Genomic DNA, 14,097 nt, shown 5'->3' with positions numbered 1-14,097 from the left:
AGTATCCAATGAAAGGTAAGTTTCCTTCCAGCTGCAACACCTCCAGGTCTACTCCTCAGAAATAATGTTTTCTTGCATAATTTTATAAAGATTTCCACAAGAAACAAAAACTTGCATATAAGTAACTTTTTCTTTTTTACACAAATACATATGTGCACATGCTACATGCGCATTTCACCAGAATGTGTGTATTTATACATAAAATATGCATTTTTAAGTACAGAAGATAAACACTATTCTGAACTTTGCCTGTTTAATTTAAAATTATTGCTGGATGATCATTCCATATCAGCATATATAGGTATACTGATTCTGAAAACCACATATCAGTCCATGACATGGATGTACACTTTTTTCATTTACACCAAACTGCAAATACCCTTGCTTGAACATGAATAAGTTTATATACATGTGAGAGTACATGTATTGATAAAATCATGCAAGTAGAATTCTGGGTCAAAGATTATTATTTTGAATTTTAATAAACATTACTAAATTGCCCTTCAAAGACAGTGTAACCACTTACACTTTCACCAACAGTGTGGGAAAGTACATAATTCTCTAGAACTTCACTAAGATGGTTTAGTATCAAATCTTTTCATCACTTCATAGTCTATTTCTGAATTAATATACTAAAAAATGAGACAATTAATTGTTTTGTAGTGTATTAACAGAGCTTTGCAACCATCTGTCTAATTTTAATCCAGGTAACCTCCATATGATCTTAAAAAAGGCCAACTGGTTTGGTGCTTTAATCTGCTTTTTTTTTTTTTTTTGAGACGGACTCTCGCACTGTGGCCAGGCTGGAGTGCAGTGGCGTGATTTCGGCTCACTGCAACTTCTGCCTCCCAGGTTCAGGCGATTCTCCTGCCTCCGCCTCTCAAGTAGCTGGGACTACAAGTGCGTGCCACCACACCCAGCTATTTTTTTGTATTTTTAGTAGAGACGGGGTTTCACTATGTTAGCCAGGATGGTCTCAATCTCCTGAAGTTGTGATCTGCACGCCTTGGCCTCCCAAAATGTTGGGATTAAAGGCATGAGCCACTGCGCCCTGACGTGTAATTGTTTTTTAAAAGTACCTAGAAGAATGTTTGAATAACCAGAAGGCAGGAATCTCAGAGACCTATCTTTAAAATTCTACCTAACACAATCTCCAAATCCTAGTAGTATAAGCAAGTGGTGATTCACCATAGATAATGACCTTCTTTCTCTACTCTTAAATCCTCCTAGAAACACATAAAAAATAGTGATGATAGTAGTGGAATAATAAGGAAACAGTAACATTTAATGAAAGCCTTTTATTATTGTTTCTCTGGGATGGAATAGTTATCCTTTGATGATGTCTCTATGTGGACAAAGAAATATACAATGTCACTGACTTTTCAACTTCTGCTGTGCCAATGAGGTAGACAAGTGGATGATTTGGTTTTGATTCTCTTGTTATAGTTTAAGAAAAAGAATTGCAATGATTCTTTGAAAAATTAAGTTATTTTAAACATGTAGACATATTTTTAGCCAAAACTATCTTCTAATGTTACTTCTGCTTGCCTTTGTGGGAAATATAAATGAAAGTAATAAGGGTGAAAGAAAAATAATTTGCTATATCTTATTGTGTATGCATTTTAATGAAGTTAAATGATTAACACTGTCAGCGGACAAACTTGTAGCTCCCAGAGTGTCCATACAACCACAGGACAACTTTGCACAACTCTTATTAAAATAGAAATAAGAGCTACACAACATCACTGCTATAAAATAGAAGCCATATAATAGTATACTTTAGAGGATAATGTCAGAAAATCATTTTTAGGCCTGGCGTTTAACTTTGAAGCATATTAAATGTTGTTTTAAAGTTAATTCATGTATACACACATTTTTATAATAGCAACCAACTATTGGATACAAACTATGTGCCAGGCATCTACTAAGGTGTTCAGCATGTATTAATTAACAATATCCTGGGAGCTGGAGATAATCACTATTCCAAGCCACAAATCAGAGAAGAGAGCTTAAATAACTTGGCCTGGATCCACAGCCGACTCCTAAATCCTGTGCTGTTTGACTCCATTGTTGCACCTAAAGTACCACAGATATGCCTTTTTCCAGTTTTATAAAATAAAGAAAATGGTGTACAGGCTGGACAAAGATGCAAAGATCAGCACCGGCTTTTTGTATGCAACAGTGACTTCCCACTGGTCTAGTGCCTTATTTCAAGCACCATGGAGGGACCATTTCCCGAGGTCAGAGTAGTCCTCCAGATACCTGGCCTCTGGAAAATCGGCAAAAAGACGGACTGAGATACTTAGTGCCATCAGGGTAAGAAGAGACTCCCGGCAGACAGTACTGACTTATTCATTAGGTACAGTCGGCACAGTGCCCACAGCTTGCAAGAGTCTTCGGAACATATGAAAATATTTAGTTTCTTTTAAAATAAAGAGAATGTGGTAATAATAATATATGTGCAATAATCAGTCAAACCTGGATTATATTCTTTTCTGTAGCAACAAGCCATAAAATAGAGTTTAATTAATTTTTTACAAAGAAAGGGGTCCATGGAAATCTTAATGAGGTCCTGCCTGCAAGAACATTATTGATGATAACAGATTTCCCCCACAAATGGCATAGAATAACTTTCTGTCCTCACAGCCTACTCAGCATACAATTATTACAGAATCTGGGGGAAGAAGAGACTTTAGCAAGAAATAAAATGAAATAAATAAAATACTGGGATAAAAAGGGCAATATTTTACAAATGTTATGGTGCTAACCGACATTCTCACAGGCATTATGACTGCCTGTCATAATTGCAGATGCAGTTTGACATGAACCCTAGAAGGACGAAGTGTTTACTATAACTCTTAAATTGTGATGATAATATTTTAGTGATCCTGCTAAATGTATCATATTTAAGTGGCCATTTCAAATACCTCATATTCTTATTTGAAAACTCTAAATTTAAAACTGACTTCTGATTAAAACTCAACGTATATTTTTAAGCATCAAATTTTTTTTTTACCTATTCAGTTGTTATATATGTTTATTTTTCTCAAATATTACAGGTTCTTTGCCAAGAAAAAAATGAATACTGCATCCTACTGCCACAGAATACATTATACTTTAAAACTACTTATAAGCAAACATGACCAGGCTAACAATTCCTATCTAAGTATTTCTGAGTGTCCAGGTTTTTCAGATGTGATAACTACAATATGTTGTGTTAATCCTCTGCAAATCTTGAATTGTTATAGGATCAATAATAATTTCAAGACGTGGTAGCAAATAATATCTACACATAGTACTATGATTTGTAAAACTGGCATTTCTTATTTCTCTGAATCTATAGAAACATTGTCTTTGTCATCACAAAGTTAACTCCCTCTTCAAAATTTGCTTAAAATGACTCGAGGATTCATAAATGGAAAAAAAAACACAATGGTGTTCCCTGATGCACAACACACCTCAAAAATCTGCAAACTAACCCCAAAACTTCCCAAATTATTAAGAGAAAGCAATATGCCCTTTGAATCTCTTTATTTCAGCTTTGAAAAGCTAGAAAGGCTTAATACTTTGTACTTAGCCTTTGTGACCACAAGATGGCGTTGGCCCTTTGGTTTTAAAATCCTACTGCGTGGATGTCTGCAGTAGGAAAAGGCAAGCCTGACAGAACATGTATTTTTAAGCATCAAATTGCTTTTTTTACTATTCAATTGCTATATATGTTTATTTTTCTTTAAATATTACCAGTTATTTGCCAAGAAAAAAATGAACACTGCATCCTACTGCCCCAGAATACATTATACTTTAAAACTACTTATAGGCAAGCATGCATTTTATTTATTTTTGTATCACATAGCACTGTATTAGTGACATAGATGGATCTAAAAAATATTTGTTGAATTTAATTTATCTGACTGGATCGGGCATATCCAACATCTCTCTGAAGAATTTTATTTACAAGTTTAATTGGCAGAGGTTTGCTTTTTCAAAGCCAATTGAAAAATGCTAAAGTATAATAAAAACACCCAATTCTACGCACAAGAATAAGGTAATTAATACTGCAACCTGGAATTGTTTAAAAATGGAATTCATGATAAAACACAAAAATGAGTTGTTTACTTCTCAGTTTGTTTTGTATAAGAACCGTTGCTGACTGTATTTTGAATGAGCTACTACTGCCATCAAGTGTTAGAATTCTTCTTTTCAAGTCACAAAAATGCACAAAAACCAACACCAAAATTGCAATATGTTTTCAACTTAAAAACATAATGCTCTGCACAACATAAAACATAGTAGAGCCTACGCCATCATACGGCACTTATTACAATTTCAAAAAGGCCAACAGTGTCATTAAAATCTTCCAAATAAAGTAGCAACAAGTGAGTATGAACAACATATTTGACTCAATTTACTTTATATATGTGAGAAACAGATGGTAAGATTGTCTGCCTCCTGGTCTCCTGGTGTTCACACCTTTGTGTAATACCCACTCCCCCAACCCCTCCACACGGCGTGTCCACAGGGACCTGGGCCTTGCTTCTAACCCACAGACTATGGCAAAGATGATGGAAAGCCCCAGATTATGTTAAGGCAAGAATGTCAAGGCCAGGATTATCATAAACAGCCACACACTTTCACACACACACACACACGTGTATATGTCTGTATTTACATCTGTAACTTTCCATCTTGCTAGGAGGAACTATGGAGATTCTCTTTGCCAGTTTGATGATGTGAGCAGCCCCGTTGAGGAAGCCCACAGTTCTTGCTGTGGGCAGTGTCTAAGAACTGTCCTTAGCCCCTAGGACTAGTGGGTGGCCTCAAGTCCTAAAGCTGGCCTCCAGCCAACAGAGAGCTAAAAGGCAGGGCCATCAGTCTTACAGCCATGGGGAATAAATTCTGCCAATGCCATAAATGATCTTAGGAGTGAATTTTTCTGAATTGAGCACATCAATGAGAACTCAAACCATTCAAAATCTTAATTACAGCCTGTAGCAGTCTGTTCTCACGCTGCTAATAAAGACATACCCAAAACTGCACAATTTATAAAGAAAAAGAGGTTTAATGGACTCACAGTTCTACTTGGCTGGGGAGGCCTCACACTCATGGCAGAAGGTAAAGGAGGAGCAAAATCACGTCTTACATGGCGGCAGGCAAGAGAGAATGTGAAGCAAGCGAAAGGTGTTTCCCCTTAGAAAACCATCAGATCTCGTCAGACTTATTCACTACCATGAGAACAGTATGGGGAAACCACCCCCATGATTCAATTATCTCCCACCGGCTCCTTCCCACAACATGCGGGAATTATGGGAACTACAATTCAAGACGAGATTTGGGTAGGGACACAGCCAAACCACATCACAGACTATTGAACCCGTGGACAGAGGGCCCACTAAGATATTCCTGGACCCCTGATTCCTGAAAACCTTGAGATAATAAATGTATATTGTTTTAAGTAACCAAGGTTGTGATCATTTGTTATGCAGCAACAGAAAGCTAATACAATATTCAACAACAGGATGAATGTGTTATATTTCAATATTGAATCAGAATATTTCATTTCATGGTATTGAAAGAATATGGGTCAATTAAAAATGTGTCCTTACATTGGTCAACAGATACAAAGTTACAGGTAGGGAGAAGGAGTAAGTTTTGGTGTTCTAATGCACATCAAGGTGACTACAATGAACACTAATGTATTGTGTATTTCAAAATAGCTATAAGAGAGGATTTTAAATTCTCACCACAATTAAACGACAAATACTTGAAGTAATACACTAATTAGCCTAATTTGATCATTCCATATAGTATATATGTATGGAAATATCACATGGTGCCATATATATATACAATCGTCACTAAAAAAAGAACTATAAAAGTGTCTTTAAAAATTAATTGGATGTCTGACTTTTTGTTTAACATGCTTTAGTGGTAAATTTTCTTGGATGATTTACCAGTACATTCAAAACTTGTATTGTAATTCCAATCTCTGTAAAATTAAAATCATAATCAAAATAATAAATTGCTGCTTCTCTTAAGAAAGTCCGGGCAAGCCAATAACGTGTCAAAGTTGTTTAGTAGGGAGAATAAATATTCTCACCATGCAAAAAGTATATAATGCCAAGATTAACTGTATAAAGGTCACATCGACTGATCAAAAAATGATGTCCTTAATTACCTGTAAAATGAGTTAACCATCTCTTTTAAAACAAAAAGAAACTGATTGGAATTTCAATACAGCAACATGGTCCATCTGTAGTGCTCTCAATTAAAACCCATTTTTGCATAACACACATGTCCTTAGAAAAAATAAATCTGGGCTCTCACCATTCCATTTTGAGTAAGCAGAGCAGGGTCAGAATAACTGCCAAAGGTGAGTCCATATCTAGAAAGGGATACTGCAGGCTAAACATGTCAGCATTCTGTACTTTGAGTCAAGCAGGCATGTCCTCAGCAAACCACAGAGCAAATGAAATTAAATGAAGCCTGTGGATTCTACAGGTCTCAGGGCAAATGTTGGAGTCCTGATCCAAGACCCCCTATAATGTTCTCAATTTTCAGCCAGGAATGCATAAATGACCTTTGCCAGCTTCAGGGCTTTCACACATTTTGCTTTTCTGGCATTTTATGGAGCCTTATATAGACTGAAGTTCCCAGCAGGCAGTTTTCCATTTTGTGCAATTCCACTCAGCCCAGAAAAGTAATAAAGGGATATACACTGAGATGGTTTTCTCTAGGACCAAGTATGGTAGCACTTTCCTTGACGTTTTACAAAGGACAAGAAAAGGACACAAGCCAGGGTGGGGATGCCTAATTTTGCATCAAGCACAAGTGCCTTTACATGTACTATATCACCTCTTTTAGAAGTCATGAAGTATTTAAATATAAGGATGATAGTTAACAGTTACTGAGTACTTACAGGGTACCTGCACTAAGTACTTTAAGGAATTACAGTAAGTCCTCACTTAGCATCACAGGTTCTTGGAAACTGCTATTTTTAAATGAGAAGACATATAATGAAATGTGGTTTTGTTATTGTTGTTTTGCCTCAGCAACGTTATAAGGAAATGACATTGAGCAAAACATTAATATTAGAGGACCTGCTATATGCATTTAATTCTTTACATAACTGTATGGAAAAGGTAGTATAATCATGGTATGGGTAAGGAAACTGAGGCTTACACAGATTAATAATTGGTGAGTTGAAGTTGAATCCCATTTATTTAAATTAAAACCCATATGCTTAACCACAATGCTTTAAAGGCTTCCCGTGTATAGGCTGTATGGTCAGTGAAGGGACAAAAGGAAAAACAATCAGAATATTCCTCTTTCCAAGGACAAACCTGTGGTACTCATCCTGGTAATAATAATATTTGTTTAATCGAGGTACACATGTATGGTATATTACCAATAGCAAAGTACCTTCCCAAATGTATGTCATTTAGTTATCACAGGGGTCCTACTGGGGGTTTGGTACAACACATAGCAATGTCATTAAGAATGTAACTTTTGGGTCAAACAAGTTTAGGCTTAAATCGTAGCCGGGAAATTTATTAGCCCCACAACCATGCGGAAATTAACCTCTCAGTTCCCTCATCTGTGACAGGTGATAGGATACGCCTACCTCTCAGGGTAGATGACAGGATTAGTTGTCAGTGAGCACATGCAATAATAAATGTTTGTGGTCTTGTTTTATGTATTATGAATCCCAATTCTCAGGAGTAAGAAGAGTTGGCACCGGCCAGAAGGTAAGAGGTTGGGCCAAGTTTTCCTTCTCCAGTAATTTTCCATTATCCCTTAGGCCCTCCAAAGGTGTAGAACGTGGGGTTTTCAAAACTCAAGTTCTCCCGCCCCCACCGGGTTCAGATGAAGGCCCATCTTCTAAACCCCCGCCTCAAGGTGATACAAAGCTTTCGGATAAACTGCCTCCAGACTTGCTTGAATTGAGCAGCAGAAACCCAGCCTGGGTTCACCTCCCCCAAACGCTGCGTCACAAGCCCCCTGCGAACGTTCACCTGGAGCCTGGTTCCAGACAGAACCCGGCCTTGCACACAGGGAGGACGATTTCGACCCCAATTGGCTGTTGCCCTGGGTGACCAAGAACGCGGTGGGCACGCGGGAGACCACAGCCAGTATTTAAAGGCTGCCGCTGCCTCGCCACCACAGTCCTGCCAGGACGGCGACAGTGAAGCACCTGGGTTGAGAGGGAGCAGCAGGTAACTGCGCAACTCCTGCCTCCCCCGGCCCCAGCCCGTGCCTCAGCAGAGCCGGGTGTGGGGGGGGGACCCGGGAGTGGGTCTCACTGCGTGTCGCCTGCCAACACCTTCCTCCCCCACCATCCTTACCCAGCCCCAGTCCCACCCAGCACACCTGGGCGAGACAACCCAGGTGCGAAGGACAAGCGATTACTACCGAAGAGTGTGCAAACCAGGAAGAGAGCAGCCTCCTGGAGAGGAAAACGTGATCCCAGGGTTAGACTTGTGGCGCTGCGTGGAGAGACAGGTTGACGAGACGAGGCTCTTCTGACCGTCCTATCTGGCAAAACTTGACGACAGCTTCAGGTCGCTACCATCTGGACCTCTCGGAGCTCCCTGAACCATGACTCAGACCCTCGACACAAGGGAAGACCCTCTGAACCTGGGCGGCGGCGGCGGCGGCGGCGGCTGTGGCTGGGCACACTCGGCCTCCTTGAGCTCCTGGTCGTCCTGCCATCGAAGGCGCCCGGGTGCTCCAGTGTACAATGGGCCACACCGATATAGCCCCAAGACCGAGCATGGGCCCCCAAGGAAGCAGCCGAAGCAAAAGCACGGCCCGGGCTTTTGGTTCCAACCACCCGTGTGCTCTAACTGGGGGTGCTGGGGAGGGCCCTGGCGCCCACCCCCTCCAGGATTCTGGAAGTTCCCCTGCCCGGTGCAAGTGTTTCGGGTGTATGGCCTGCACCCTCTCTGCTTTTGCTGCTGCTCCTGCTGGAGCGGGTCCTGGAACCCTGGCTGGGTGAGGCCCCCAGGCAGGAAGAAGCGCTGGGGCCGCAGAGGCCGCGGCCTGCGCCACCACCCTCGCCGCTCCTCCCCGCGGAGCCCGCCAGCGGATGTGAGCACGCTGCCGCGGCCGGTCAAACTGTATGAGTGGAGAGAGCCTGGCATGCGAGCGCCGCCCAATACCACCCAATTCATCATGAACCAGATCTACGAGGACATGCGGCAGCAGGAGAAGGTGGAGCGTCAGCAGGAGGCGCTGCGGGCGCAGAAGGCCACCGTGAGCGGCGAGGCCTCCCCAGCCAGATCCTCCGGAAACGACGCGCCCCCTGGCGACAGCGAGGAAACCTGGGGACTGCAGGAAACTCTGTATGGCTTTGTGCAGAATCCCTCTCTAGCATTCAGTCCCAACCCAGAGGAAAACCAGTCTCTTGCCCGGCTGCTGGTGGAGGAAGAGGAGGAGAAGAAAAATGATGAGGAGGAGTATGACCAGGAGGTGTGTGATGCAAAGGAGGCGAGCGAGGAGGAAGAAGAGGTTGAAGATGAGGAAGAAGAGGTCGAAGATGAGGAGGAAGAAGAGGTCGAAGAGGCTGAATATGTGGAGGAGGGGGAGGAGGAGGAAGAGGATGAGCTGGAAGAGGAAGAGGAGGTCCTGGAGGAGAACAAGCAGAGACGGGAAGAATTTCACTTGCCTCTGGAAATGCCTTTATCAATCTTCGTAGAGGCTGAAGAAAAGAAAGAGAACTTTATAAGCTGCACTTTTTTAAACCCAGAGCATATAATTCCCAAAGTGCCACAGGAATCCCTGTTCATGGCACAGGACTTTAACTGTTAGACATCAGAAAAGGGATGGAGAAAAGGGATGGAACTGATTTGAGGCTAAACTGGATTAGCAGTTTATTAAGAACTGATTAAAAAGTGAGTTCCATTAATAAACAAATCTATGTAAACACCTTCTTTGGCCATTATAAAATGTTTAAAATTTGATGCGTATGTGTATGACTATGGATGGGTGGTGGGGGAGCTTTCAAATATAATTTTACTGGAACTGATTAAAGGCCAAGTATTTTATAACTACCATTTGAATATTTTCATTTGGTGTTTTCCCCTCTAGAAAACAGAGTTGCTGTTGTTTTTTTAAATCTGGCAATGCTGAAAAAGCGTTTGTTTTTGAAACAAATTTATACAAGTTGGCCACTTAATGAGCTTGGAATCAAGAGATAGTTTGTTACATGCGTAAGAAGCACATTCTAACGCTACTAAATGTTCACCAGTGCTCTTAACATAACTGAAGCCATTTTTAATCCCTGTATTTTTTCAACAATATTTTTCCTTATAGATTTTTCCACCATCAGAGTTCATTTTTGAGGGTTGTATTTTGTTAACCCCATTTGCAGTCTCTTGTGGCATCGCTTATTGATATTCCTTGTTCCACAGTGCTATGGATCTTCCTCAGAAGAACATGAAGTTGCTTCTGTGGAACTGGTTATCTGCCATGGCCTCAACAATCCATAATCCAGTCATGGAGAGGATTCCCCATGGTCAGAAGTCAACTTGCACATCTAGTTAAAGTCCAAGGTAACTGCAAACAATGGAACATAGCTTAGGTTTTGAAGCCTCCTTATTGGATATAGTCTTTATCCTAAGTTCTGAGGAGCCATAAAAATAGTTTTCCAGAATGGATTTTTTTTAGATAAAAAGATTATCTACATTTTGGGGGTGGAATATCTTATTTTGTTTTTGAATTTGTCTTTGTTTTAAAGAAGAGTAAAACAAAGATGTGTAAGTGTGAGTCTGTGAGCTAGTTTCTGATGTCTAAACAGCAATTACCTATGGAGAATACATCATTCAAAATAATGGCTTTTGTTCAAACATTTTTAGGAAGTAATAATACATTTCTCCCTGGACAGTTGATAAAAGTTCCATCCATAGCATATTTCCAGAATATCCCTAGATGATGAATTTAAACCTGCCTTCTCAGAAATTACATCTTTTGACTTTGAACCACAAGTTAGCATTTATTTGTTGAAGAGAAGAATATGTGGTGATGTCTTACCTGAATGTTGATTGTTACTAATATATTACAGTTTTCAAGGTGATAAGCTTAAGCTATTAAATAATAAAAAGTATTAAATCAAAGTAACTTGCCTCTCATTTCTCATTATTGAAATATCACAAATCCATGCAGCAATGCTTCAGTGGCCAAAAGGATGAATAGAAGAAAGGGGGAAAAACTTAGGAATTTTAAAATTACACCAAGCATTCCAAATTGCAGTGGTGAATAACCAAAACTCTAAGAAATCATTACTTTCTACAAGATGAAATTTCTGAATGACCTATAAAATTAAAAGTAGCCATCCCTATGTGTTTTACTGTTCTAATATATGTAAGTAGAGGGAAATCAAGAATCCAGCTCCTGAAGCTAGGTAATAAATCCATGCAAGTCATAGCCCATAAATACTTTACTCATGACACTCAATCAAAAGGTCAAAGTTAAGTATGTTCTCTCCTGGAGAAGCCTTTTTTCATTTACGATTGAATTTATTCACAATCCCATCTGGACATTTCTCTATTTCTTCCTGCAAAATATTTTAAATTTAAGAATTCCCCACATATTAATTGCCTCCAAATGCAAAGGTGTTATTCACTAGTTATTTTAAGGGATGTAAACATGTGCAATGCCTCAGGAGTCTACATTCTTGTTCATGAACCATTATTCAGCAAATATTGAACTACTGGGAGCCAAGCACTGTGAACAGTGATAAGAATACAATGGTGAATAAGCAAAACCCCATTCTGACATTGTTATTGTTTAGTAGAAAAGTCGGACATTAAAGGAGTTAGATGGATTGCTCATTGCAAGTGGTCTGAAGGAAATGTACCACTATAAAAACATAGATCACTAGAGAACCCAGGAGTAAGGCTGAGGATGTTTATTGTGGGCAGAGGGACCCCTAAGTCTAAAGGCCAAGAGCTGAGAGGAGCTTGATGCCTTTGAGGAACTGAGGATAGAAAGACCAGCATGTCTGGAAGCAATGGCCAAGGACAAGTGAGAGAAGTATGCAGAATCCATATTATCTATTCTATTGACTTTTATGCCATCCATATCTTCTGGAATAGACACCAGCAAAAATTAGTGAGAGGAGAAAACTATTAGTCATTGATGATTCTCTACCTGACCTTTTTTTTTTTTTTTAACTAGCCAGATATTGTGATGCTTGCTTTACTAATCCTGACGGCTAATATGAAATAATTAACCCACATCAGGGGTCGAAGGGATTGGTCATCCCGGGACACCCACCATTCTAACTACCCACTATCATGTAATGAGGGGTCTTAGGGTTTCCTGCTCAGCATGATTGGAGCACCGTAGTTCTCAACTCCCATGGAGAGCCTCTTGCACAGTTTTTAGTTTTAGAGGTATGTGTACACTTGAAGAGAAAATACAATTTTCCAAAATAAATTCATTATTATTAAAATCATTTCAAACTTTATTGGGTGAACACAGTGAGGATGAGGTGCCAGTTAGGCATTTCTTTCAAGAATGGAGCTATTTTTCCAGTTGTCAGAAAAACAACATTATAAATCATAAAACATGATTATAGGGCTTGGACTTGATAAGCATCGTTGCTGTCTATTCTGAGGTTTTTTTCTCACGTAGAGATTCTGGCATTTTCATCCTCTAGAGACTGACAGCATTTCTTGATTTGTCTTCATTACTTTGTCTCCACAGTAACTTAGAGGAATTTTATTTTCCATGAAAATATTAGCCCTCTAAAGATGGCAAATACACTTGACATCTAGAGATCAACTCTGAACTCTGAGTATGATTTTATAAAATTTTAGAACATCCGTATATGAGGAAGACAGTATTTGTAACATACTTAGTTCCATTAAGATAAATGTAGAGGTGAAATGACCAATCTCCTCCAGCTAACACAAACCTACAGATCTGGGAAATAAATGCTACATCTCCCATAGGTGACCTTGGGTTAAGGGAGTAGATAACACTAAAAAGAGTCCTTAAATTATAGTTTTTTTAGCAGCATAATAAAATGATACATGCAGCCATGTTTTGTATTCAATAAGGTTTATGTTAATGTAAGACAACTGAAAATTAATGTTGTCAGATCACCTTGGCTTTGATTATCTATATATTAAAATCAAAATCAGAATGTGGCTATTTTAGCTGTTTCAGTAGCTAAGTAGCATTTTTCTTTATTTAGTTTTAGTTAATTAGTGGAATACAGTTCAATGTCAAGGTCGGCTAATGGAAGAGAAGAAAAGATTTGGATGTGGAGTGGGAAGGCCTGGATGTGTGTTGTTCTGCTGCCTAAGTGACATGTGGTGGTGGCCACTTGCCTTGGGTTTCTGTTTCCTCAGTGTTAGTGATTATACTTTATCACTTAGGTATATTGTGAAGACAAAATACTCAATATTTAAGAAGAATTGTATTATAACTGCAAAACACTGTTGACCATTATATGTTAAACTACATTTTATATAGTTATCTCACATAATTTCTGAACATTAGTTCAGTCTAAATTTATTAGCAAGGCCCAGAAAATCTCATAGCAATTCTATTGGGCTGACATATCAGATATTTCAGTTGTTATTAATACCACCGAACTAAATATGAACAAGCTTGTCCTTGAAATGTAGTTTTGGCTTCTGGTAAAACAGTGTGTAAATGGACACTTCACATGGTCTACTGCCATGATATTTAAAGTGTGGTCTATGAACCAGCAGCACTGACACCCAGGTGTTAGATCCATTGCAGAAGCCTCATGGGAATTTAATGATTAAGACTATGGTTTATGCATTCAAAACTATCATTTATTACTTGTGTGACCCCTCAGGGTTGTTACTGAAATTTTGACATCTCGTTTTCCTCATCTATAGTACCTACCTCATGGATGAAATGAGATTGTAAAGACTAAGTGAGATAATAGTTGCCAAGCACTCCGAACAGTGGCATTCAATACTTCCTAGTTATAATAAGCATTTAGTAAATACACAAATGAGGTCACAGACATATTATGTGGTGTCTAAAAGTTACTTGTTAGTGATGCGAGCAACTGTAAGTGTAAAATCTCCCAAAATAACAAAATGATTCATTAACTCT

General features: G+C 39.3%; 1 protein-coding gene across 4 annotated transcripts in view; it reads left to right on the top strand.

Annotated features, from left to right (window-relative positions):
- Nucleotides 1-8,123: 8,123 nt before the first annotated feature.
- Nucleotides 8,124-14,097, top strand: part of CCER1 (coiled-coil glutamate rich protein 1) — a 55,343-nt gene continuing 49,369 nt past the window's right edge. For 2 of the 4 annotated variants that reach the window (XR_008492879.1, XR_008492880.1), the window contains exons 1-2: nt 8,124-9,890; nt 10,410-10,550. Coding sequence is in view for 1 of the 4 variants with exons in the window: in XM_054443515.2 (XP_054299490.1) it covers nt 8,596-9,807 (1,212 nt within the window). In the remaining 3 variants the exon portion in view is untranslated. Of the gene's footprint in view, nt 9,958-10,409; nt 11,108-14,097 lie in introns of those variants that run through there. The other 2 variants (XR_008492882.1, XM_054443515.2) reach the window with 2 other exon arrangements.

Source organism: Pongo pygmaeus, chromosome 10 (assembly GCF_028885625.2).
Source record: "Pongo pygmaeus isolate AG05252 chromosome 10, NHGRI_mPonPyg2-v2.0_pri, whole genome shotgun sequence".
Classification (NCBI taxonomy): Eukaryota; Metazoa; Chordata; class Mammalia; order Primates; family Hominidae; genus Pongo; species Pongo pygmaeus.
The sequence above is the reverse complement of the archived record's forward strand: the minus strand, read 5'-3'. Positions and strand labels throughout refer to the sequence as shown.